The 27,768-nt window shown below is 39.7% G+C and overlaps 2 protein-coding genes across 2 annotated transcripts in view; both read left to right on the forward strand.

Annotated features, from left to right (window-relative positions):
* Nucleotides 1–27,768, forward strand: part of LOC146578120 (NACHT, LRR and PYD domains-containing protein 3-like) — a 108,643-nt gene that overhangs the window by 28,853 nt on the left and 52,022 nt on the right. Inside the window, exon 9 of the mRNA XM_085257506.1 lies at nucleotides 347–520. Coding sequence (XP_085113632.1) covers nucleotides 347–520 — 174 coding nt within the window. The remainder of the gene's footprint in view (nucleotides 1–346; nucleotides 521–27,768) is intronic.
* Nucleotides 15,899–16,865, forward strand: LOC146578121 (neoverrucotoxin subunit beta-like). The gene is made up of 3 exons (XM_085249862.1): nucleotides 15,899–15,904; nucleotides 16,097–16,178; nucleotides 16,327–16,865. The coding sequence occupies exons 1-3, from the start codon at nucleotides 15,899–15,901 to the stop codon at nucleotides 16,863–16,865; spliced, it is 627 nt and encodes a 208-aa protein (XP_085105988.1).

Genomic DNA, 27,768 nt, shown 5'->3' on the forward strand with positions numbered 1-27,768 from the left:
CCACCAGCAGTGTCAAATGATTTGTTATTTAGCCGCCTCTTTCAACGCTAAAGGTACTTTACTGTCCTGAAAATATTATTTGAAAAGTAGCAAGTGTGGCCTAAAACATTAACTTCTCATAAACCACCAATTCCCTGTTCCCTGTTCTGTGACACACCCATCAAGTAGAAAAAAGTTTAATAAATAAAAAACTTTGGTTATTGGTTATCAGAAATATGCATGAAGGCATTCCAGTGACCATAGTATTTCTGGGTCCAGGGCATTTTACACAGAAACAAATTTGAAACTGCTACATTGGCTTCCAGTATTCACAGCTGAACTGTTTTTTGTTGTTTTTTGTCTGCAGGCTGTCAGGCTGTCTGATCACAGAGGACGGCTGTACTTCTCTGGCCTCAGCTCTGAGCTCCAACCCCTCCCATCTGAGAGAGCTGGACCTGAGCTACAATCATCCAGGCAGGTCAGGAATTAAGCTACTGTCGGCTGGACTGCAGGATCCAGGCTGGAGACTGGACACTCTAAGGTATGGAGAGAATGTCTGATGGAGGAGGAAGAGCTGGAAACATTTCCTTTAAATAATTTGATTCTTTAATTCATGTTTGTTTCACGCAGACATAACATAAACAATGACAGACAGCAAATCTATCTATTCCATCTATCTATTGCACTATTTCTCCTTCTTTCACCTCTTTTGACTCATTATGTGTTTATACGCCTCTCTGCATTTAATTATGAGTTATTATTAATGTGAACTTTTTAAATGATGCCAAATTGCAAACCCTTATCTGTGTATCTAATAAAACCTCCGTAACTTTGCTCTGCTTCACTTCAGCAGCATCAGGTAATGTTCAGATGTTGATTCATGGTTTTCTTTCATTTTTGTTTCACTGCAGAATATTTTAAAGGTTGTTTTCTGCTATAAGAAGCCAGGCCAGGAAAATCTCCTTCATGTTTTCTGTGTTTTATCCACAGTTACTTTGACACAAAGACATCTGCAGTGATGCTTACACCTCTGATGAGCTTCTAAAGTTTCAGTACTGATAAGAACTATAATACTTCTGACTGTCTGAGGCAAAATTTTTCAGAATCAAATCAGTGATCTAATCGAACAGGACCTTGTGAAGAGGAATTAAATCGATTATAGAAATCAGTGGCAATACACAGCCCTTATGCCATTGAATGCTGAGGTGTATCAAGCATAGATGTCACCAACTTTCTGTAGAGTCAATCAATACAGACCACCAAACTTTGTGGTCTTCAGATTATCTCAACAACAGTGCAAGGAGAGTTACATGGAATGGGTTTCCATGGGCAAGCAGCATCATCCAAACCGTAAATCATGAAGCCCAACGGAATGTGTCAGATGCAGTGATGTAAAACACGCTGCCACTGGACTCCAGAGCAATGAAGACGTGTTCTCTGGAATGATAAATCACACTTCTACTTCTGACTATCCAATGGATAAGTGTTAAGTTTGGTGGTGGGTGGGGCGGGATTACAGTGCAAGGTAGTTTTTCAGGGGCTGGGCTCAGTCTCTTGGTTCCAGTGAAAGGAACTCTCAAATCAAATCAAATCAAATCAAATCAAATCAAATCACTTTTATTGTCACATCACATGTGCAGGCACACTGGCACAGCACATGCGAGTGAAATTCTTGTGTGCGAGCCCCACAAGCAACAGAGATGTGCAAAACACAACAACACAAACGAGCAAAATACAAGAATGGCCAACCTGAAATTAATAAATATATGTACAATATATAATAGTGTATGCATTTCTGGATGTGTATACTAAATGTTTTTCTATGTGTGTGTGTGTGTGTGTGTGTGTGTGTGTGTGTATACACATTTTTACAAATTAAATAGTAAAAAATAATAAAATAAAATATATAACAATGCTAGACAATGCTAGACATTTTGGACAATTTCATCCTCCCAAATTTGAAGAAACAGTTTAACCCTCTGGGATCAACGGACACGCCGGCGTGTCAAAATCACACAACAATTTAAGACGACTCAGCAACAAGAGGACTCAGAGTCCGTTTCAACTTGGGTCGAAAGTGTGGACTTAAACTATATACCAGTTTTTAAATTGTGTCGATAGGCCACGTAAAACCAGAGTTATGATAAAAAATACATGCAATGTTTTTTTCTGAACAAAACAGTGGTGTTTACGGTGAAAGGTCTAAGGACAGGGGCAGCAAACACTCTCCGGTTGCGAGTGAAAAAAAAAAAAACACCTCTTCCCTCTTGGTGTAAAAGTTTACCATGTCAGCCAATGTCTGTGAAAGTTCTCAGTCATCCAGGTCATCGTAGTCTAAGGAGCTTGGAAAGAAAAGGGTCAAATGACCATTTGACCATTTTATCCAAGCATGAAATGGCAACATGTGGCATTTGGTTCTTTAGGAAGAGGGAGAAGTTTTAGGGGTGACACTGGTGAGAGAAAGCAGGCAAGCGAAAGAAATAGAGAGAATGAATTTTCATATGTGAGACATTAGTAACGTTTAGCGTCTTTGGAGGCTGTGATAATTATTCTGTTATTATATGTTACCTTATATATGTAATCAAAGTAGTTGAATTAGAATACTGCTGTAGATCATATTATACCCTTTAAAATAGAGTGTGTGATCTGTGTAGTTCTCATTATACTTTTGAGTTAACAGAACATATTCACATATTAGTTCATTAGATAAATGTGCATCACTCTGTATCCTTGATCTGCTGGGAATGTGTTACACTGTTTTCTTGACATGCTTAATTGTTGAATCATGAAGAGAAGGTTGTAAGCAGGAGACTCTGTGTCTAAAGACAGGGGAGATAGACAGACCACATTCCACACCCCCACCTTACAGAAAGCAGAGAAACAACTGCCGAGGTCATAACTTAGGCGCTGTAACAGAGAAAAAATGTGATGTTTTGGCTTTTACGACTAGCTGGGGGCCACTAGAGACTATAAAAAGCTGAGCAACCCGTCACCATTTTGAGACATGTGCCTGACCCTCTGGTAGCATCTCTCCCGTCCGGACGTTCTAATGCTCTTATTGTTGAATTGTATGGAAATAAATGATTGTTGATTGAGCATTTATACACCGAGTATTTGTCCTTCCTTCAGCCCAAAGATTCAAAGAACTGCGTGTTTTCAACAACTTGGTGCCGTGTGACCCGGATCTTTGGTGTGCTGAGGAGGTGTAGATTTGGCCTTTTGGTGAGATCGTGGGGCAAAGTGAACAGAAGGCCGGCCTAAAACAGAAAGGTAAGCACAGCCTGTTGTATTATAAATACCAAATGTGCATATTGGGCTTTCCAAATTAATCTGTTCACTGAGTCACATGTATTTTCACAGTAAATTTGTCGGTGTCTGGTTTTTGGCGCAAGATACTAACAACATAAGTTGAGGCTGAATTCCAGTGTGTTAAATAAACTGCTTCTACCGAGAAACTAATAAGACACTACGTTGAGCTAGTTGCAGTAAACTGCTTCTACCGAGAAACTAATAAGATACTACGTTGAGCTAGTTGCAGCCACTTTACCTTCCACATTTAATTTTGTCTAATACTGGCTTCTGTAGCAATAATACATTAGAATTTATTCTGAAGACGCGGCCATTAGTTCAGTACATTGAAGTCGAGGTTTGTTTATTTTGTTTATGGTGTCAGTGACGTCCTGGCTTTTGCCGGCTATGAAATAGAAGTTGATTTAAGGACAAGCAGATGCTGGCTTCACGGTGCGGTTAAACACTGGCAACGCGAGAGCGAAACACGTCCGTAGGTTTGGTTTATGATACGGCGTGTTCCGGTGATATGCGGCCGTGAAGTGCAGTAGTGGTTGGTGCTAATTTTAGTACATTGAACAGAGGTTTGACGGTGGTTTGTGGCGTCAGTCGAGTATAAAGGGCTGCGGCCATAATACAAAGTAAAAATTTAAGTACATAGCAACACCTGGTTTATGATGTCAGGTATAACTTCGGGGATGCAAGCATCACTTTTATGATGCGACTTTGCCCCGTGGTGGCGGTCATAATCGCAGAGAAAGGGGTATTTTGGTCTATGGTGCAGTGTGCTTTAAGAAGATCTAATAGTTGAGCTCAGAGGTTTCTGTGTAAAATTCCCGCGGAGGAAAAGTGTTGTGTGTGAGTGTCAAAGCGCGCTCTGGGTGAGAGAGGGTGTGTGAAGCTGCAAAGCGCGCTCTGGGTGAGAGAGGGTGTGTGAAGCTGCAAAGCGCGCTCTGGGTGAGAGAGTGTGTGAAGCTGCGAGGCGCGCTCTGGGTGCTGTCTTGTGGGTGAAGCGCGCACTGAGTGAGAGTGTGAGCGAGGCGCGCTCTGAGTGTTTTTGTGTGGAGTGTGAAGCGTGAACACAGTGACAGTGACGGTTAATGTGTTTGATTAGGAGGACATTAGAGCAAATACACATTTTAGGATCAAAGGTTGATGCCTAGTGTACCTGTGGAACTTTGCCTATGGAGTAGCGACCCTCCTGTCCAGGGACGCTTGGCCAGGACCGGCGGCGTCCGGGTGCCGAGGTGGTGACTTGGGGAGGTGAGGGCCCCCGCATAGCCACGGAAATAACACTGGAACGGCCGTGTAATCACGGGTTCACATTTATTTCCGGACTAGAACAAGACACATTTTGCGAACAAACGTTGAGTCTAGATTAGTAAAGAAATATAAAAAGGTTGAATTCCTCGTTTCAGTGGTTGAAATTGTTGTGTGCCTGTCCCCTGACGAGTGTGAAATTAAAATAAAGAGGGAATTTGGAGCCACATAGAGATAGACGGGCATAATTGGGTGTATTACTCTGTGGTGTAATAAAAATAAAAAGGAGAGATAGTAAGAGGTGTGCAGTGGAGAATTATGGAGGAGTACAGAGAGGAATGTGTTGGGAGACTGGCGTACAGTTTACGCTGTCAACGTAGGCGTGTTGCCTGCTTATCTGTTTAACAGTGATGAAAATGAAATTAAATAAATCTCTTAGTGTGTTAATACAGGAAGCTGCGGACCTGGACCAACTGCCCCCACAAGCACAGCGGCCGAAGCAAAATTATAGGTAATGGGAACCACACCCAGCACGAATCAGCAGCTGTGAAAAAGACAGCAGCGAGGAGAGAATTAGAGGAGAAATGAAGAGAAGTTTTAACACATAAAATTGGGGCCAACGGACTTGTGGAGGTTGGGAAGGCGTCCGGAGCATCACAACAAAAAGGTGAAACAAAAACACACAAGCAGAGAAATCTGAGAGAAAGGCTCCTTTTAAGGTAACGCCTAGTTTGAGAAAAGATAAAATTAACCTGCTTTTATACAAATGCACATACACGCAATGAAGAAACAGCTTACACTCATGAACACGTGAAGATTTTCCAGCAAGGTTAAAGAAAAATTAACATACTTAAATGATGAAGTCTATACATTACTGACAAAGAAACCCTCTGGGTTGCAGGACAACAATTTAACTAAAAAAAAAAAAAAAAAAAAAAAAGGGAACACTGGTCTAACCAACCAGGCAAGACGCAACAAATTTAGTGGTTAAAAGTTTCAAATTGTGACATGTTTTCTGTTGATTGATTAATAAAAGTGATTACTGAATGAAAGAAAGTTCCTTTTTGGGCTTTTAAACATGATCTTAAGAATTTTAATATGTACCTGTGTTGTCCTGTCAACTTGGTGGGTTAGGAGTTGATTATATCGGGAGACAAAAAACAAAAAAAGGGGGAGAGAAGGCTGACACAGGGCCTGGCCCCATTGCCTCCCCTCTGAATAACACAGCCAACACAACAACATTTTCCTGTTCGTTTGTTTTTGTTTTTTGTTTTGTTTTTGTTTTGTTTTGTTTTTGTTTTTTCTATACATATTTAATTACAGGCTGCTTTGCCGGCCCTGAAAGCCGAGGCTGACTGGACTCCTGCTCTCCCCCATACGTGACACTGACCAAATGCTGCAACAGCTGGACCCACAACAACGACCTGAGAATGTCAACAGACCTGCAGGAATGTGATCTCATGCAGCCGAGACGGAGAGCACTAAACCTAAGGCCCGTTTCACTACACGGGGGAAAAATTCCCAGACTGCGTCAGCTGACAGAGCTGTGACGAGACGCCCGCCAAGCCCGAATGAAAAGTAAGGCCGAGCGAAAGAATGCTGACCTTGATAACTTTGCATTCACACTGTGCAGGACAGTGATGGACCAACACGGATGATCGGGTGGCGAAAAAGGGCGTGACCGAGACAGGAGGAGTAACTGAGGTCAGGAGGCACCTCAGAATGGACAAAAACACAGAAGAAGATGCAGGTTTCACCTGCGGTGAACATCGACACTGGAGAAAGGACTGCCCCAATTGGGGTCAGAACCAGGACGGACTGAATTTTGAGCAGCAGCAGCAGCAATGGTCGCAAACAAACTGAAAAAGGAGGGGGGCAGGACCCCAGGGCACGCTTCAGGCCGTGGTTTACCCAGAACACCAGAACAGGAAAGTGATGAACACAAACACCCACACAAACACACACATCTACATGCACTGACTCACAATGAAGAGAAACACACACACACACACACACACACACACACACACACACGGGAATGTTGATTCACTGAGAAGTGATGCACACACATACACATGCACACGCTTGTGCAATGAAGAGTGATCCACACGCACACACACATACACGCTGATGCAATGAAGAATGCTTTGCTTATGCTGATATGCAAAATGCTGCACACAAACATCCCAATGCATAATTTTTATGAGGAGCCATTGATTACCATTAAAAACTTAGAATGTGTTATATGTCACCTAGAAGGCATTTATGTAGATTTTAGGAATAAGCTCTAAAACGGTTTGGTTATGAAAACAATGTCTGTGCGTGATGTCTGTTTATGGCTCAAGGCCTTGACTGAATTCTTTGCTGTGCTTCACACAGCCCTGATGAGGAACAGTGGCACAGAGTGAAATTGATGAATTAATAGTGTAAGTTTAGGTTGGAGTACGGCATTTTCTGTGATTGAGTTTTAATTCAAGGAGGAACAAAAGGTGTTACGGCACCTGAGGTTCTCATTCCCCCACAATATTGTCCCGGCAGGAAGCAAAATGTTCCTGTGAATTTCTGGTTGATTGTTTGGTTTTGTTTAGCGCTAGCTTGATTTTATCAGTGAGCTTTGGCTTGTGTTTTGTCTCGTAAGCGAGAGAGGGATAGTTTTATGCTTGGACATGTCTGCAACGGGCCCTAGTTTGTGTTATTTTAGTAGTATTTTGTTGGTTATGTCTGTTTTCATTTTTGTTACAGTGCACTGGAGAAAAAACATCTGAGAGGTGTGATCCACCGGTGGTGATATGTTGATAGTTTGTGAGTTCATGATTTAACAATCGGCTCTTTAAACAAGGCCTGAAAGATTGAAATTTAAAGCGCTATAAAATATTATTACTGTAAACAGTTGCAAAGTGTGCTTCTCCATGATTGTAATTGGCTTGGGAGAAATTCACTTATAGGGAACACTGATCTAAAAGGATTGCACCGAGTCAATCCGGCCCAAAAAACAACAAGGAATTGTTTTCCTTTAAAATGATGACGTCAACTTGCTGGTGATGGATGCTCGAATAGGTTGCGCGTGAGACTCCATTATCAGCAACATCTGGTATGAATGTGTATGGAGGTATGCATGTGAATGGACTGTGATGGACTGACGACTAAAAGTTTTGACTGACTTGATACTGAGACAAGGACTGCACCCACTTTAGGATTAGTAAATGCCAATAAACAATTCATAAACAATTCACCCAGGCGACAAGAGAAGGGTGGATGCTTCGCTTTGTTTTGTTTTGTTTTTTCAGGAGCAGGAGGATAAGAGAGACTGGAGGAGGAGACTCTAGCTTCACATAAGTATGAACTGCAGACTTAACACTGTGGTTGCTGATTTTGAGTTACTGATGTTTGCATTAAGAAAACTGTGCTATAGTAGCTGTGTTTTGATTAAGGTATCATCATTAAGGTATCACTCATGACTGGAATATGTTACTATTAACCACAGCAGGCCACTGTAAAAAGTCAATTAAATTTTATAGAGGAAAATCGCCAAAATTGAACAATACCTATGAATGACTGGCCACATTCAGAATAGAGATATGCAATAATAAACATTGGTCCACATGATTTAGGTTCTCACTTGAAATAGTAAGTTATTAAATGTAGAATATAATCGACAGGGACATTTGATAGGATGTGGTACTGCAAAAGAACAAGAGCAAAGTAAATAAAGAAAATATTGTGTTTAGTTTGGATAAATTCGAATTAAAATGTACCATTACACTCAGAGGATCAATATGGAATAAAACATATGCAAAATTTGTAGAAAGTACATGACTGATAACTGTTCTGTCCTGAGCGTTTGTTTCTAGAGCACCCACTTGACCACACCAACAGTTTCTCGCCACCGAGGAGGGGTACTTGCAAAAAAGAATAAAATAAAAATTTGAGTACACTCCCCCTCCTTGAAGAGCTCACCCACTCAACTCGCATCCCCAGAAAACAGCTAACCCCAGATAAGGCAGCGTGATGTATCCCGAGATAACAGGACTGGGACATCTAAATAAAGGTGTGAAACAATCGCCTTCAAAAGGTTATCAATTCACTTCAACCAAAATTAGGACCACACGGTGCGGCAAGTTAATAGTGATTAGTCTCAACACCCAAGGATAACCAGAAGAGCATGACTGATATGATGGAACTGGGATTTTGTTACACTTAATTTTTGCAAAACACAAATAAAACTAAATTGAAACTAAGGATTTTCAGAAAATAAAAACTACACTAAACTAGCAAAGAATTGGTGAAAACTAATTAAAACTGATATAAAATTGAAAATCTGAAGTCGAAGCTAAATAAAAATAAAAACTGATGAAAATTGCAAAACTATTACAACCCTGGTGCAGAGATTGGCAAATCTGACCAGGAAACGTTATAAAATGGATTGTCAGGATAGTCAGCGTTAAAGCCACTTTTGACAGTCCATACTAGGATGGCATTGGACATCTTCGGGGCAGAAAAGGGTTGGTGTGACCAAGGTGTGGTTTGGCTTGTCGTATGTATATTTGAGATCATATGGCTCTGGATGGACCAGTTACCAGGGCATGGAAGGAGGACAGACTCATTAAAGGAGGAGAAGGCATTTCCTGGGATTGGAGATCCTCTGGGTGAGTGGTTGATTAAAAGCATGCATAAAATAGAAGTTATCTGTTGTTATTGATTGGTAATAGATTGATAATTGGCCTCATTTACAGCTGTATTGACTTGTTCAATGTCAGCATTATTATTGTATGAGAATCATGCAACAAGCATTGCATCGATGATCATTTATTGAAGCTTTTGACCTTATACTAACATCTGTGTTCCTGTGATTGTTATAACTTCTGATGAATCTTCCATTTACAGGTGTTAGGATAATGATATAATTTTTCATTGCAGGTGTAACCATGATCATTTTTATACATATTGCAACTTGTTGCTCATTGTAGAGTTGTGCTCAAGTTAATAAGGGTTAAAAGCTACAGTCAGCGCGAATGTCTGACTGATCTAGTGAGGGGAAAGGCTTCGAGCATAGAAGGCCGCACGCGCTTACAAAACACTGATATCATGTTATTTTTTGTGATCTTTTCTTAAATTATGTCTTTAAGGTTAGTTTAAATAGTGGCAGTTAATTAAACGAGATTCATTAAAATATTAAATACCTGAGTCAGAACGTTACACGCGGATCACCTTAAGAGTCTGGGAAACTTTGTGGCTGCCTAACTTTTTTGAATGTTCTAGCTCCGTTGATTTGACACATTGGAATGTGTCAAAAAAAGGGGGGAAGGTTGAGCTTTAACATCAAACAAGGATTATTTGAACATTTTATAACTTCATTTGTGTCTTTAATAATTTAGGAATGGTAAAGCTTAAGCTAATAGCGGTCCGAGAAGACGGACCTTTTAGAGAATCAGTGAAAAAGCATAAACTATCACTTTCATGTTTAATCATTACTCATTGAAATGAACTGAATAGCGTTTTGAATATTTGTTAACTTTTTGTCTTTTGTTAAAAACAGGGGTTTTAATAATCTTCAGACACACCTTGCAAATGTGCTTATAACGAGTTGGCACTCGGCCTTTTGAAGGTCAGAAGCTTCGTTCGGCGTGACTGTCCGGACTGATAAAGTGTAAGAAATGCCTTGAGTGCGGAGGGCTAAATGCAAACACTGCTTACACACACATAGATTATGATTAGAATAAGTCCTGAACATAATATTGTAAACCAAATTTGAATCATTAGAACAACAATGGATAACAATATTAGATTATCAAGGCTAGGGAGAGAGGTGTTTTGGTTTTCTGTCTCTTGCAGAGAAAGGAACAGACACCAGACGGGGACCCGGAGATGTAGGGACTGTCGAGACAGCAACTGGGGTCAAGTGTCATGACGTTTGGGCTCCTGGAGAAGATGGATCCCACAAACACAGCAATAACCATGAAGGGGTTGGCGAAAACCAGGAACACCAGACCAACGAGGTTCGAGAGGCTCTTGGCAAAAAGGGGGACACGGCGGTGACCCCAAAACACACAGATCCTTGTTTGAAATCGCAATAATCCCCAGAACTGTGCAATGACTAAAGGGTGGTCTAACCCCGGAGGACGAAGAAAGAAGCTGAGAATCACCCAACTGGAAGACACTGGTAGCTGCAGCAATAAAAATAAAGGTTAAAAGCTCCTTAGACAGAGGTTCTAGTCTAAGTACATTTGAAAGGTATAAGGGGGCATTAAAATGGGAGTGGAAAACTGGAGCACCAAAATAAAGCTGTGGGAAAATGGGGAGTGATGGGAGAGTCATCTGTAACTGCTGTTATGGTTGTAAATCTAACGTTGCTTGCATCTGAACTGCGTGAACACAGAGGTCATCCCCCATATGGTCCACCCGTTAAAGGGGGACAGAGGGCCTCAGGATCAAGAAAACCTGGACCTTGCAACGCTGAAGTGCTTGTTATTAGTGATCTCTTTAATGAGAGATCAAAAGAGGGTATTGTGATAATTATTCTGTTATTATATGTTACCTTATATATGTAATCAAAGTAGTTGAATTAGAATACTGCTGTAGATCATATTATACCCTTTAAAATAGAGTGTGTGATCTGTGTAGTTCTCATTATACTTTTGAGTTAACAGAACATATTCACATATTAGTTCATTAGATAAATGTGCATCACTCTGTATCCTTGATCTGCTGGGAATGTGTTACACTGTTTTCTTGACATGCTTAATTGTTGAATCATGAAGAGAAGGTTGTAAGCAGGAGACTCTGTGTCTAAAGACAGGGGAGATAGACAGACCACATTCCACACCCCCACCTTACAGAAAGCAGAGAAACAACTGCCGAGGTCATAACTTAGGCGCTGTAACAGAGAAAAAATGTGATGTTTTGGCTTTTACGACTAGCTGGGGGCCACTAGAGACTATAAAAAGCTGAGCAACCCGTCACCATTTTGAGACATGTGCCTGACCCTCTGGTAGCATCTCTCCCGTCCGGACGTTCTAATGCTCTTATTGTTGAATTGTATGGAAATAAATGATTGTTGATTGAGCATTTATACACCGAGTATTTGTCCTTCCTTCAGCCCAAAGATTCAAAGAACTGCGTGTTTTCAACAAGGCTGTAGTTTTGTGTTGTGTGTCAGTTATACTGCTGAATGTCACAGTTGCTCCAAAACAGCCACCAAAGTCAGATTCCAGTGTAAACGCTGTCTCCATCTGGAAAACTGGACATATACACCTCCTGTTGTCAGACCTGCAGGGTTTAGGCCTGTGGTGTTCTCCTCTGTTTTATAGTGAACAGAAACAATTTTTGGGACTGGCACATATAATTTGTGTGCCTTCTTATTTGATGCAGAACACCTGATTCATCTGTAAATAGTTTTAAATGGTTATATAAAAAATGCCTGAGGCCTTGGCTGTACTTTTAGGAAAATAGTACCATTAAACTTTGGTGTGCAAACCTTGTGCATAATTTTTAGAAATGTGTAATTTCTATTTGCATTTCAAGTTATGAAAATGATTCGTTAAACATGTTTGTGGTTTTTACAGTAAAAAATATAACTTTTTCTACTCGGATTTAATTTTTTTTCTCTGAATTTAGATCAGTTGTGCTAATATAGTAATTTCAATTTCAGATATTTGACGTTGTGCTGAAAGTAACAGGACTAAACAAGGCAAGATAAACATTTTTTAAAGGTGAAATATAGAGGTCAAATCAAAAGTAGTCAAGAAAGGCAAATTATACCCTGGACCCTAGAGAGTTAAAGATAGCGTCTTCCTTTTCCAACATGACTGCTCACCAGTGCACAAAGTAGGCTCATGTCTAACCTACCTTAGCACTAAGAAGAGGTATCAAGAAAATCAAGAAAAAATTAATTATTAGCAAGATTTGTTTATTTCTTTGTTACTTTATTTATAGCACTTTTAAAGCCAATACGTAGCACACATAGAACACAAAATGAACATTAAAATTGATGAGCACCATGAGAAAACAATTAAATGTGGAAACTATTTAAAAGTGATAAAGAATATCTAGGATCAAGAATATACACATTGTTTAAACATGTTTACCATCAGAATCTTAAAGAGGCAGCAGAACAATCAGGAAATGCAAATTCCTATCCTATTTAAAACACAAGGCTTTTTGGAGAGCATTCTGTCATATTGCCCCATGGTCAGTGTTGGGAGGGTTACTTTTAAAATGTATTCCACTAGAGATTACAGAATACTTCCACAGAATGTATTTTGTAATGTATTCCATTATATTACTCAATGAGAGTGACGTATTCTGAATACTACCGTTACTCATTTTATATTAAGATTTTAAAAATCTGGTAGGTATTGGTATGGCGAATTATATTCAGTAATAGTAATAAATCATATAGAAATAGTACATTCATGTACTTGTAAAAAGCATGATAATATATTAAGTAATCCACAGGGTGGACATTAGGTCAGGCTGCGCCTTTTGCAGTGATCTCGTATAGAAAACTATTCTGCACGTATATAAAACAGGTGCGCTGTTCCGAACCAAAGTAAAGGGAGCTCTGGCTAATGCGTCGGGTTCTGTGTTGGGCTCGTAGCTGGTAACTAGCTTTATTGTCTGGGTCAATTTTGCTAGCAAGAGAGAGAGAGGCGTTGAATAACAAGAACACAGTGTACAGTTGAGTCTTAACAACTTAGTGCAGTGGTTATTGTTATATTTACATGCTTCCATCTCCCGTTTCTGGTCGGTGACAACTTGTACTTTTCCACTCTCCTTTTTCTCCCTCCCTCGTGCTCACACACATATAACGGGAGGGGCAGTCCCACACATTCTCCCTGCAGCACAGACTAAACTGCCCATGAGGCTGCATTCTTAAAGGGGTATGCCTGTAACAGTCTGCTCACAGTTCCTTCATATTGAAACATTTTTTTAAGAAATATTTCTTCATGTCATTATGCAAGTAGCGGTGACATGGGCCGCGAGATTGTGACACAGGCATCAGAGCCTCTTAATGCGCGTTTTGTTTGGGTTTCATTAAATCCCAGTTCTTTTGTATTCTTTACGGCCAAGAAAGATACAGGGCTCAAAGTGGTCAAACTCAAAAAAATGATCTTTAATTTTACATACAAGCACAAACGGAAGCCTAGCTATATACTCACTCTCTACGTCACATCACACTTTAAGTTTCGATCAAACAACCTAGTTGGTTTCACTTTCTGCAGCAGGTCCTATGCTTCTGCAAAAGCATGCAGTTTCCTGTCAGGACTTTTGGCACAGAGTGTACTCAGAGTAAGGCCTTTCTTATATAAAGCAATATAATCAGCATATAAACTTTCAAAATTATAAATTTAAACCTCAACAGTTTCCACTGGCATGGGATTACCAAAAGTAGAGAGAGGACAGACTAACATATGAAGCAGGAAAACACCACCATGTAATCCATCTATTTCAGTGAAGTAACTGTATTCTGAATATCACATTTTTAAACGGTAAGCGTAACGGAATAATGTTACTCATATTTTATGGGGCGCCGTTTGTAAAGTGAAACATGCTGAAATTAACGGCAACATTTTTCCACATTTAGCTCAAAACAAGTCATTTTTTACAACATTTAGTAAAATATTAGTAACTTTTCATATTTAAAACAGAATGTTAAATGTTAAATCTAAATGTTAAATATTCAATCTAAATGTTAAATGTTAAATCTAAATATTATATTTAAATCTAAATGTTAAATGTTAAATCTAAATATTATATTTAAATCTAAATGTTAAATGTAAATATTATATTTAAATCTAAATCTAAATGTTAAATCTAAATGCTAAATATTCAATCTAAATGTTAAATGTTAAATCTAAATATTATATTTAAATCTAAATGTTAAATGTTAAATCTAAATATTATATTTAAATCTAAATGTTAAATGTTAAATGTAAATATTATATTTAAATCTAAATCTAAATGTTAAATCTAAATGCTAAATGTTAAATCTAAATGTTTAGGCTAACATGCAAATTTATTGCACGGATCAGCGGAAATACCAAAATAAAAGCTTTCCGAAAACCTCCGGTGCAAAAGTGTGCCGGTAGTGGTCAGACACGTTCTCACTCCCAAAGCGTAATAATTTTCGCTAGGTGAGAAATTGTCAACATTTTATGCTTTCGGGTACCCAACACTTTCCTAAATTACGGCATCGGAAAAAGGAGAGCACATGAGAACCGTTTGGACTCAATCTACACATGTTCATTCATTTTCTAAAAATCGCTTTGGAAAACACTATTTTACGTCATTTAACTGCTAGTAAAGTTATAGTTAGGGATAAGGTTAGGTTTAGGGCTGGAACACATGGCTGGAACGTCTATTATGGCGGGACCGTCATTCCACTGGAATTCAGCCATAACCCGACCATGAGAAAGCACGTCCGGCGATTTAGCTGAAAACATCAGAAGATCCGTTTTGTCGGCCATCCAAAGGTTCAGCAGTAGTGCACTCTTAGCAGCTGCAGTCTCCACTTCACAATCGCTGCAGCGCATGTCCAGCAAAATCGCTGGACATGGTCGTAGGCAAGAAGTGAAGCAGCACATGGCAGGGAGAAGTGAGGAGGAGAACAGACACAATTTTGCACCGGAGGTTTTCGGGAAGCTTTTATTTTGGTATTTCCGTTGATCCGTACAATAAATTTGCATATTAGCCTAAACATTTAGGTTTAACATTTAACATTTAGCATTTAGATTTAACATTTAGATTTAGATTGAACATTTAACATTTAGATTTAAATATAATATTTAGATTTAACATTTACCATTTAGATTTAAATATAATATTTAGATTTAACATTTAACATTTAGATTGAATATTTAACATTTAGATTTAACATTTAAAATTCTGTTTTAAATATGAAAAGTTACTAATATTTTACTAAATGTTGTAAAAAATGACTTGTTTTGAGCTAAATGTGGAAAAATGTTGCCGTTAATTTCAGCATGTTTCACTTTACAAACGGCGCCCCATAATATTTTGTATTTTAAATACGTAACAGCAGTACATGTATTCCGTTACTCCCCAACACTGCAAATGGTAGAAATTTAATTAAAAGTAGACCTATATGTTACAAAAGTAAGCTAGCTTTATTGTCATAAAATCCAGCTGTACTTGGCCTGTAACAAAACTATTCATGTCCCCGCTGTGTAATAAGCCCAATTACAGCTATTACAATGAACATTAATGTAACATTCATTTAAAATGAGGCTTTAAAGTGAGGACGTCTGATTTTGTTAGACACCTGTTTCCTCTCTCCTTGTGGAGAAAAACAGCTGGCAGCGATGGCAGGGAGGTGTCCTTTCCAGCTAAACAGAAGAGGAATATAAGGATAATGAAGGTGACAGTTTGAATCAGTCATATTTCATTCATACAGTGGAGTACTGACGGATCCAGGATCAGTTCAAATCATCAGCAGTTTGATCCACGTATGGATTGAAGTGTATTTGTGAAAATGTTGGACTGTTCCTTTATCAGTGTCTAACAGTATGTGTATGAGAGCCATGTAATGTCCATGTGTGCATGCTGAAAGAGACTGTGCTGCTCTGACCCCCCTCCTCCTTTCAGGGTGGAGCCTGCTGGAGTCCAATGGTTGAGACCAGGTCTGAAGAAGTGTAAGTGTGTTTTTAATGGGATTCATGAAAACAAAGCAGCACACATTCAACCATCTTCATCATGTCAGGAGTCATCATCAAAGTGTCAATCAATGAACAGATGATGGATCAATAACTGCAGCTGGATTGTGTTTGTTCTCTCCATCAGATTCCTGTCAACTCACAATCGACACAAACACAGTTCACACAAACCTCAAACTGTCTGACAACAACAGGAAGGTGACACGTGCGGAGGTTCAGTCATATCCTGATCATCCAGACAGATTTGATATTCTTCCTCAGCTGCTGTGCAGAGATGGTCTGACTGGTCGCTGTTACTGGGAGGTCAAGTGGACTGGAGAAGTTTATATATCAGTGAGTTACAGAAGAATCAGAAGGAAAGGAGAGGGTAATGACTGTTGGTTTGGACGGAATGATCATTCCTGGAGTCTATACTGCACTAATGATGGTCCTGTTTATGTCTGTTACAACACAAAATTTGTATCCGTCACCTCCTCCTCCTCCTCCTCTGTCTCTAACAGAGTAGCAGTGTATGTGGACTGTCCTGCTGGCACTCTGTCCTTCTACAGAGTCTCCTCTGACACTCTGATCCACCTCCACACCTTCAACACCACATTCACTGAACCTCTTTATCCTGGGTTTATGGCCTGGTCTTATCCTCCTGATTCCTCAGTGTCCCTGTGCTGAGTGAAGTGTAAAGAGTGTCCTCCTGTTAGAGAAACACTCTGAATGTTGAACAGATAGTTCAGTCTGTACATGTCTGTCTCTTTCACTCAGAAACATGTTTTCAGATTCATGGATTCAATCAGTTGATGTTTGAAACTGTTCTAAATGATTCATTGTAAACTTCCTCCTCTTCAGTCCTTTAAAGATGGAAGCTCACATTATTCCAGGATCCACATGTTGTTTTCTGTCTTTTTCCACTCAAAGGTTCACAGTGAATATCAGTATGTTTCTCTGAAGCTCAGTTCACAACCAGCTCCTCTGCATTTTCAACAAGTCATGGGGCTCATTAAAATGAATCCAAATTTTTGATTTATCTTTCTTTATGGGATGTTTCCATCATGGTTGAATAAGTAGACATCCAAAAGTACTCAGTGTATCAAATATTAAAGACATTCAGTTTCTCTCATGTTTCTGACAATCTATAAAAATAGCTGCTTTTAAAAACTGATCCAATCACTAGTGATGGGATTTCCGGCTCTTTTTAGAGAACCTGCTCTTTCGGCTCGGCTCACTAAAAAGAGCCGGCTCTTTCGGCTCCCAACTGGCTCTTCAGGTTAATAATAATTAATTTATTATTAACAATAATATAAAATTATGCACAAAAGGAATTACTAATGTAAAAAAAGTGGTTTTATTTATATATGTTTATATATAAATATATACGGTGGCCCCTAGAGACAAAGCATGTACAAACTCCAAAACACATTTCTAGCGTTAACTGAACTTTCAAAACAGCTACCTAGATCACTTAAATTACACAATTGAAAGCATATGTGTATTGTTTGTGTATTTACACACAAGCACTCATATATATTCAAATAATTAAAAAAAATGTTCATTTACCTGTTACTACCACACACAGAATCAAGTTGTTGGTACTTCCTGGGTTGTGTAGCCGCTAGGTAACAAAAGTTCAACACTGCGTCTAGCATCCTGGAGCACTTCTGTTTGGTTTTGTTAGTGCTTTGGAGTTTGTACGTGTTTTGGAGTTTTTACGTATTTTGGAGTTTTTACGTGCTTCGGGCTTTGTACGTGCCGTAAATATACTTTAAATATACTTTCATTTATTCACTCCACATAAAATGTAATAAATAAATCAAATATGAAAACAAAAAGAAGATGCATGGGCCTGCAAGAATAAACTTTCTGAATCCTTTATCACCCGCAACTGAAAATAGTTGTGGATGATTACTATACCTTTCTAATGTGATGTTGTTGTCCCTGAGTCTCTTTCTCTCTCTCCCTCCTGCTCTACTGTGAGTGTAACTACCGCCCCTCCCCTGTGTTTGCAGCGCAAAGCACAAGTCGCGTGCGGAGAGAAAGGGGAAAAATAGTGCGAGAGAGAGGGTGAGAGAAAGAAAAAAAACCCCACGGATCCCAATAAGGAGCCGGCTCGCGTCGTTCACTTCAAAGATCTGGCTCTAAGAGCCGTTTCGTTCGCGACTGACACATCACTACCAATCACAGAAACATGAACTTCAATATTGATCAGATCAATACGTACAGCTCTGATGGCACAAACATCTTCTTGAACTCTTCGTTGTTGGTGATATGTGGCCCTCTGCTGGTTTGAAGATAAACTGCATGATGTCCGTTTAATGAGCACAGATGACATTAAGTGTTTTAAAATCTGCTTTTTCTAATTGTTCAGGGTCCCCCTTCAGGAAACAGCTTCAACAAACTCTGGCTTTCAAAATAAGACCTCAGTCTGAGTTTTTAAAAAAACTCTTATTTTGGAGGGAGCTGACATTAAATATACATGTTATCGGTCCATCAATTGGCTTTATTAGCAGTTATTAGCTCCATAATTTTAGCTCAGATTGGCCCTCCTGCACCTTCTAGCAGGCTCGGTAGGTCGTTTTCACCAATTGGTGAGCCGGATCACTATGTCGCTGTTGGAGGGACGATGATGAATCCAGATCCAGTACAGACAGACTCCAGTTCACTTCACACTGAGAAGGGCACTTGTTGGTCTATAATATGTGAAACATGAGTCAAATGTATCCATCATGAAAGATATCAGGTCATCTTGAGCCACAAAAACATTCCTATCATGAGGTAGAAGCTGGACTTGTTGCAGAGGGACGTTTATATATCTGATATTTATCCAGTTAAAAGTCACATCGAAAATCAAATATGTCTTTTCAACAGTCGTGTGTCCAAGAGGAGCAGAAACTGCAACAAATATAACAACAGTTATTTTAGGCTATTTTAAATGGCCACAGAGGACAAGATTGGTTATAATGCAGCTGCTTCAGAGGAATAAAGATACTTGAAAAACTGTTTTTAATTTATGTATAACTGTCATATTTATATTGTTTGATTGTCAATTATACTTAGAAATATATAATCATATATGCTTAGAGGTACAGAATCAATTGTATAATGATAAAGGTCTGATCCATAGTAGTCTGAAAAGACTGTGTGCCTTCCAGAGTGTTCTGGCATACACACACATCCTAAGGTCATGAGAAAGGTGGTATCTTCTGTTTCTGATTTATGGTATAGGTGGACACCTACTGTCTATCTGTTCAAGTATAGGAGCCCTTTCTTTAGGTGGACCGCTGGACTCCTGGCACCGCCTTTTTAAGGAGGCATTCAGAGGGCCATATCTTGACACACACACATACACACACATACCTACACTAACACAGACAAGGTACCAGAGGTGGGACCAAGTCATTGTTTTGCAAGTCTCAAGTAAGTCTCAAGTCTTTATCCTCAAGTCTCAAGTCAAGTCTCAAGTAATGTCAGGCAAGTCAGAGTCGAGTCTCAAGTCACTGGTGTAAAAGTCCGAGTCAAGTCACAAGTCTGAAACTTTGAATTTCAAGTCCTTTCGAGTCTTTAAAAAAAAAAAAAACGAAAAAATAATGTTGCAGTTATATGCTAAATGTAAATATTAGACCATGTAATTTTAAAATCTGTGTTTTTCTCAACACATGACAAAATAGTGAACTTAGAAAATATACACAAATTGTGAAATTGCACCTCTTTAAAATGCAGCTCAATTAAACCTAGCTCCAAGAATAATTTTCACCGACAGTTCTGAGATAAGCTGCATGTTATTCTTGGATGCGGTTGTAGGACCAGCTTTAAAATCGCATGACAAAAATATCATACACATTAAAAAAAACTGTATCACCAACGTAGCCTGGACAACATTTGCTAGTTAGATGAAGTCAGCTATCTCATCTTAGCATATTTATATGCATATATATAATCATACGGTTCTTGGAGTGAGCGCATACGATCATGAAGTTTAGTAACTTCAGGTCACTGCAACAAGCCCAGGTACAGTTTACCGACGGATGGGTAGTAGTAGTAGTGGGTAGTAGTGGGATGGGTAGTAGTGGAAATAATTTCTGGTACGCGTTACAGAAATGTAGCAGTGACAATAATACTGTATGCTGTAATCGCACTGGGCAATTAGTGATACAAAAAACTGTTTTATCCTGTGAATAAAAGTATATGTTTTTGTCAATGTACCATAATAACAGAAGCGAAACGCAATATTGTGTCAGGACAATTCACTATTTATGCACAATAAACAAAGGAGCATAGCGCGACAATTTCTGTTCAGCGCCAGACTTGCTTGTAACCTATATCACCAATTATGTTAAGAAAAATGACGTATTAACTACTACAGCAGACTGACCTTTGTGGAAATGCTTGGAGCAGACTAACCTGTGAGCTGGAGGGTTCTGGGACGTTATAATTGGTCTTTGAATGGCTGCAATCCAGTCGCGTCTTTGTTACTTCGGAAACATGGCTCGAACAATTTCTCTTCAACGACGTAATCCGATAACAACCGATCTCTTTACCCGTCGGCTTCCCGTGGCTGTCATTCGACCGGCTATTGCAGTTAATAATACAACAGCTTCTTGACATTTTTGTGTTTCTTTTTATCGCTGTATAACTGATTTTAATTGAAAGCCTGCGTGCGTTAGTACCGCTTGCCACGAGTTCCCAGAATCCTTTGCGGTTCTACCCGTGAATGACGTCACATTTTCAATCTCTATATAATATGCATGTTAAATTTTATATTTGGGGTAAAATATCAAGTCTTTTCAAGTAAACCGGTTCAAGTCCAATTCAAGTCCCAAGTCATTGGTGTAAAAGTCCAAGTCAAGTCACAAGTCTTACAACATTTTTTCAAGTCAAGTCTAAAGTCATAAAATTAATGACTCGAGTCTGACTCGAGTCCAAGTCATGTGACTCGAGTCCACACCTCTGCAAGGTACTCTTTGCTGGTGTAAGATGTCATATGTTAATGACCTAAGCATATTCACATAACCTCAATAAAGGGCAGTGCTACGAGGGAGCTGACAGAGAGTGACTGGGGTTCAAGTGGCAGGAACAGCGCTCGTCACAGGCATCTCCCTCGTGCACGAGATCACACAGAGTGTTCTGCCTGGTGTCCAGTGCTTTGCTAGAGGCAGTACAATTGTCTCTGATTGTTCCAGCAATAGGGTTGTGCTAGACAACCCTATCAATAACACCTTTCAATAATGTGTTCACTAAAGTCTATTGACCAGTATAAGTAAAGACATTACACATACACAAACACATGGTAACATTGGAAATCTGTTTTGGTAGCCCGACTGGAAAAATCGCTAACACCAGGACGTCGGGCTAGCGATATTGCGAGCCCTGTATCTGATTGAGGAATCACTCATCTTTGGAAAAGAGAGTTTATTACAGAGAAATGTCTCTGTTCCCACTAGTGCTGTCAGCGTTAATCTCGTTGAAATGATCTTAACGCCACAACACGGCAAATCTCCATTAACGAGCTACCCCTGATCGCCCCGTGCGTGGGGCTAGACGGCCAACACGTTAACGAGCTAACTGCGCTAACACACTAGTTCCCGCCCATGTAATTAAGCATTGCGTGGCACATCCAACATACTGTTTTACTTTAGTCCATGACGCGCTTACCATCAGGGTCATACGTCACATGAAAACCAAAATGGTTCCAAACGCCAGATCTGAATGAGGGTGGGGGAGGTTCAATTTGCCATGTTGCAAGTTAACTTGCCCTGCGCTCTTCCTTCTGACGATGCTGTCTGTGTTGAGCGCTCAGTGGATCTGCGCTCGACAGTGCAGCCTAGGCGGAGTAGTCGAACGCAGATTCACTGAGCGCTCAACACAGACAGCATTGTCAGAAGGAAAGTTGATAAAATAAATTAAAAATGTTGTATTGTTCGATACATATGCGTACCGAACCGAAAGCACTGTATCGAACGGTTCAATATCGATACGAATATCGTTGCACCCCTAATATATATATATATATATATATATATATATATATATATATATATATAAAGCTGGGCGATATAAGATTTTTGCATATCACGATATGTTTTTTCATTTCAGGCGATAACGATATCTATCACAATATAAGCCAAATGACTATATTTGTAAGATTTAAATGTGCCGTTGCTCACAAGTAAAATGTGAAATAATCAGCAGCTTGTTTTGATTTAAATATTTATTTCCCATAATAAGTTCAACAGGGTAGATGTACTTAAGGAACATGAGACTTTTTTAGATAAATAAAGGCAAATATTGCAAACTACACAAAAGGCAGCCACTAAAGCGTTTAAGTTTCAAAATAGAACAAACAAAACAGACTACTAAATTGTCAATAATACTAATAAAACACGAGAGTCTGCACACAGGAAACAAGAGAGATGAGGCCTGTCACAATAGTTTAACTTTTCTATCGAGAAAAAGTTATCTCGCAATACATATCGTTATCGTTCTCGTTCTATCGCCCAGCTCTATATATATGTATATATTATGCTATTTCTTACTTCTTGCATTGTCTTTCTTTTTTACTGTTTGTACTGGAGCACTGTAACCAACATAATTCCCCCTAGGGATCAATATAGTATTCTGATTCTGATTCTGATACACATACAAAGAATTTGGTTCCAGTAGATGGTGGCTCTCAAGCACAGCAATGTAAATCACAACAGTATGTAAACAACACAATACATACACACATATCCAACCATAACCAATCTAAATCTTATATACATAAAATACAGGATGACAGGAATGAATACTACAGAATGTACATAAGGTGCAGTTGCAGTCTAGCAGTGTGAGCAGTGTGACAGTTCAACTGTTTAGGAGGGAAATGGCAAGGGGAAAGAAACTGTTCCTATGTCGGGTGGTCCTGGTCTGCAGGCTTCTGTACCGTCTGCCAGAGGGCAGCAGATCAAAAAGTCTGTGTGCAGGGTGTAAAGGGGTCTGTGATGATATTCCCTGCCTGTTTTCTGGTTCTTGAGAGGTACAGGTCCTGGATACCAGAGTCACCTTTAGTCAGCTTTTGGTCGCTCTAAATATTTTTTTTATTTTTTTAAATTTTGTTTTAATTTCTTGTATATTTTAATGTCTGTTTTACTCATGTTTTAATGCCTTTATTTTTCACTGAATGTCTGTAACCTGCCACATAAAAGCAAGCCATTAAAACTGGCAGTGAACCCCTACCGGCAGTCAACTGCAATCAAACTGAGCTTCTATAGGAGAGCTTTGAGGAAAGTAAAAAAAAAAGCCTCAGCACAAACGAGCACATGAATCTTCACATCTGTGGCGTGAATAAGGCACGGCGGGACCACGGAGCAATGTTCAGAGCCATCTTTATTTAATTCACGTCACACCACAACCACACCAACCCCTGAGTCCCCGTGTTTTAACACGGCGGGCATGATTGCGGATGCCGTGCAGGTGCGTCCGCACGGCACCGCAGACCATGCCCCACCACAACATCTTACACCATGTAAAAGAACGTGACATGCAACTGAGGTAAGGAATGATCTGGTGTAGACAACAGCCATCGTCCACCCACCGTCTGCACGTTGCATTGCACCAGCATGTGCATGTGTGTTCGTGCGTGCATCACTTTTCACTGAGTCAGTGTGTTGGTGTGTTTGTCATTTTATTCACTGAATCAACGTGTGTACATATGTTTGTGTATGTGTTTATCACTTCATGCTGAGTCAGTGTGTGTAGGTCACTTTATACTGTGTGAGTGGGTGTGTGTGCATCACTTTCCGTTTCTGGTGTCTTCGATAAACAACAGCCTGAAGGGTGCCCCACGGTCCTGCCCTCCTCCTTTCAGTCTGTTTGTGACCACCACTGCTCCATGTTCACAGTGCTATCCACTTTGGTTTTGACACCGATAGGGGCAGTCCTTTCTCCAGTGTCCATCCTCTCCGCAGATAAAACCTGCATCAGCTTCTGTGTTCTGTCTGTTCTGAGATGACTTTTGACCTCACTGCATGTGTGTGCATTAGTAGGTGGGTTAAATACAGTATGTATTCAGTGGAGTCTCTCCCCTAGCTCCCATTTTGCCTTTTTCCTCTTTTTTTTTCTAAAAAGGCATCTCCTTAAAAGGTGCCTTTCTTTTGCACCTCTCCGTTTACATTGGTGTATTTAATTTTACCTTTATTTCCTTGCTTCGGACACTTTCTCAATGCATATAATATAGTTCTCTTATACGTCACACACAGTTTTGATCAAAACAACTCAGTGCACTCTGCCTAGTTTCACTCCCTGTACTCTGCAGGCCTGCACAAAGCGTCTTCTGCAGTTTCCTGTCTTACATAGTACTCTGTGACCTTTAGCACACATTATAACTCAAAGTGGCGTTTTACTATACTGGCCTCTATAAAACAATATAAACAGAAAATAACCACTAAGAATATATATTTATTCCGTAACAGCTCCACCCTTTTCATCTTTCCTAAAGAGAGACGACATAATACCTAAGTTATCCCCTTAACTTTACTTGCATGTGAGAATAATAGCTAAGAATTTAACCAAAGGAGTCATACTAAACGAAATGAAACCTTTCACTTGCCCAAACACACATGTCATCCGTCCCCTCAACGGGTTGTGTATTTTCAATGTTCCCTTATTATTGTGGCATAATTACTTCTATCCAACAAATAAATCAAACAAATAAGTCAAGCTCTAAGACAGCACCTTGTGTCTACACCGGGCTGTGAGCTGTCCTACCTTTATTTCCTAACACCCCCTTTTCACCCAGCGTCACAGTTTAAACCCACTTCTGACTTCCCTCACTGCTCACGGTAAAATCCAAACAGATATAATTAGCTTTTCCTAGTAAAAGGTCCTAGATTACTTTTGTCAATCTGTGGAAACAGTCTCTATAGAGTTAAACCGTTTCCTCTTTAAAATTACTCCTGGTTTCTAAGCACACAACTTACAGTTCACTTAATTGTCCCTTTGCCCCCTTTAACAGGTAGACCATATCCAGCATGACCACCACCTCTGTCTAACGAGCTTTTTGACCTTCTTTACAGTTCAAACAACTAATCTTCTGGGACGGGCAATTTTCTGAGATCTACGCTTCTTTTAGGTCACATCCGTGCCCCCCTTTATTGGCCAGATCTGTTTGGTCTGGTGCTTCCTGGATTCTGGCCAACCCCCTCGTGGTTTTGCTGTGGTTCTGGAATCTGCTCCTTCTGTAAAGGACAGAAAAGGAAAACACCTCTGTGCGACGCCTCAATAATCTAATATGTTCATCCATTGTTCTTCTAGTTACTCAAAGTTGGTTCAGATTTTTATATTCAGGACTCTCTGATCTAGACGATTAGTCAAAATATTATTTATGTGTGTAAGCGATTTTGCATTTACCCCTCTGCACTCTAAGCCATTTTCCTACATTTTCCTCCTATATATGAACGAAGCTTATGACCTTCACAAGACTGAGTGGCAATTCCTATGATCACAATTGCAATGTGTGTATGAAAAATTATTATAATCGCTTATTCTAGTGAAATAAATCAAAAAAGAAATCAAACATTTTCAATCTTAACATCTTCCCTTCTTTCACAAAAGCATACGCTTCATTCAGCCTGCTGTCCACAGTTCCCTTTAAGTGTAGTACTCAGCTTCTCATGAACACAGGCATTTTATCTTCTAAACAGGATTTCATTTATTCTAATCAGTTAAGCTTAAACATGAAAACTATTGTTTCTACGTAGGTTTTACTGTACCTAAATTATCAAACACCCAAAAAGCCCCCTCCTCTTCACTCTGCTGACCCATGACTGCACTCCATCATACAGCTCCAACCTCTTCATCAAGTTTGCGGACGACACAACGGTGGTGGGTCTCATTAGCAACAGGGATGAGACCGACTACAGAAGTGAGGTGAGACGCCTGGCCACGTGGTGTGCTGACAACAATCTCTCTCTGAATGTGGAGAAGACGAAGGAGATTGTCGTGGACTTCAGGAGTCCCTCCAACGCATAGTGAGAGCTGCAGAGAGGATCATTGGTGTCTCTCTCCCCTCCCTCCAGGACATTTACAGCACCCGTCTCACTAAAAAAGCCCTTTGCATAGCGGCTGATCCCACGCACCCAATGCAAAGCTTCTTCAAGCTGCTGCCGTCGGGGAGGAGACTGCGGAGTCTCCAGGCCAGGACCAGCAGACTGAAGGACAGCTTCATCCATCAGGCTGTCAGGAAGCTTAACTCCCTCCCGATTCTGCCCCCTCTCCCCTCTCTCCTCCACGGTCCTACTGAACTCTGTCACACACACACACACACACACACACACACACACACACACACACACACACACACACACACACACACACACTCTCTGACTCACTCACTGGCCTGCACCAGTTACCAGTCACTTTGTGGAGCATTGGACTGCCATTACCTCATAAGACTTTGTTGTTACACTTTCTCTTACCGTACATTACTAAATCTCCATTTGCACTACTCTGCCTGGTTTGCACTCAATGTCATTTACTCATTATATTGTATATTGTATAGCTTTCTTGTTATATGTAAAATTGTATTATATTTATTTATTTAAATTTTTACTTTTTAATTATTTTACTTGCATTTTTAATCACTCTTATATTTAAATGTTCATTTGCTATTTTATCTAGGGATTGAGAGTAACGTAGTTTCTATTCTCTGTATGTCCTGTACATGTGGCAGAATTGACAATAAAGCTGACTTTGACTTTGAAAAGTCAACACTGATCATATAATCCATTGTTTCAAATTAAACCTAAAATTCCCCCTTTGACACATTTTATGTGTCACATAGAATGAAAATGCTTCACCACATCTACGAAATTAAAAGAAAAAGGTTAGTCATATTAGAACACCTCAACAATTCTCCTCTCGAGTATCTTTGCTCTGGGCCTGCAAACCTGTGTTAAGAAATGAAATCAGTTTAATTATCATGTCAAATCTGTTGAACTTCTGGCTCCACCCAGAGCCTGCATCCACAGAACTACCTAGAAACAAAACACGAGTGTTAGCATGAACTTGACATTTGAAAACCCCATTTTTCTTTTTTTTTTTGCTCGTGTTTTCCTGCAATACCACGTCCTATCACAGGCCCCTACCGGTTGTGCTCTCTTTTTAATACGTTACTATTTTAAAGGGAAAAAACCTCGGTCACCTGGACCAGTGTTTGTTATTCCATAACTGTATTTTAATGTCTTACTCTACCATTCCCCTATGTAATTCCTAAATATTGTTTTGGTTCTGACTATTTTCCTCTATAAGATTTAATTGACTTCTACAGTGGCCTGCTATGGTTAATGGTAACACGAACCAAGCAAACATCAGCAAAACCCAAAATTAGCAGCCAAAGGGTTAAGTCTGCCGCTCCACACTCTCAGGTGAACCTACAGTCTCCCCCTCCGGTCTCGCTCATCCTCCTGCTCCTGCCAAAAGCAAAACAAAGTAAAGCATCCACCCTTTTCTTACTGGCGTGGTGAATTGTTTGTCAGCATTTACTAATCCTAACCTTGGTCCGGTCTTTGTCTGTGTCAAGTCAGTCAACACTTCAGTCCACATC

This window comes from Mchenga conophoros, linkage group LG3, assembly GCF_057382185.1.
Source record: "Mchenga conophoros isolate Kocher_MC1m ecotype Shallow Benthic linkage group LG3, M_conophoros_male_GT1.1, whole genome shotgun sequence".
Taxonomy (NCBI): domain Eukaryota; kingdom Metazoa; phylum Chordata; class Actinopteri; order Cichliformes; family Cichlidae; genus Mchenga; species Mchenga conophoros.

Coding starts and splice junctions, on each gene's coding strand:
- LOC146578121 (XM_085249862.1), top strand. Junction 16,179..16,326: donor GAGACCAGGTCTGAAGAAGT/GTAAGTGTGTTT, acceptor TCTCTCCATCAG/ATTCCTGTCAACTCACAATC.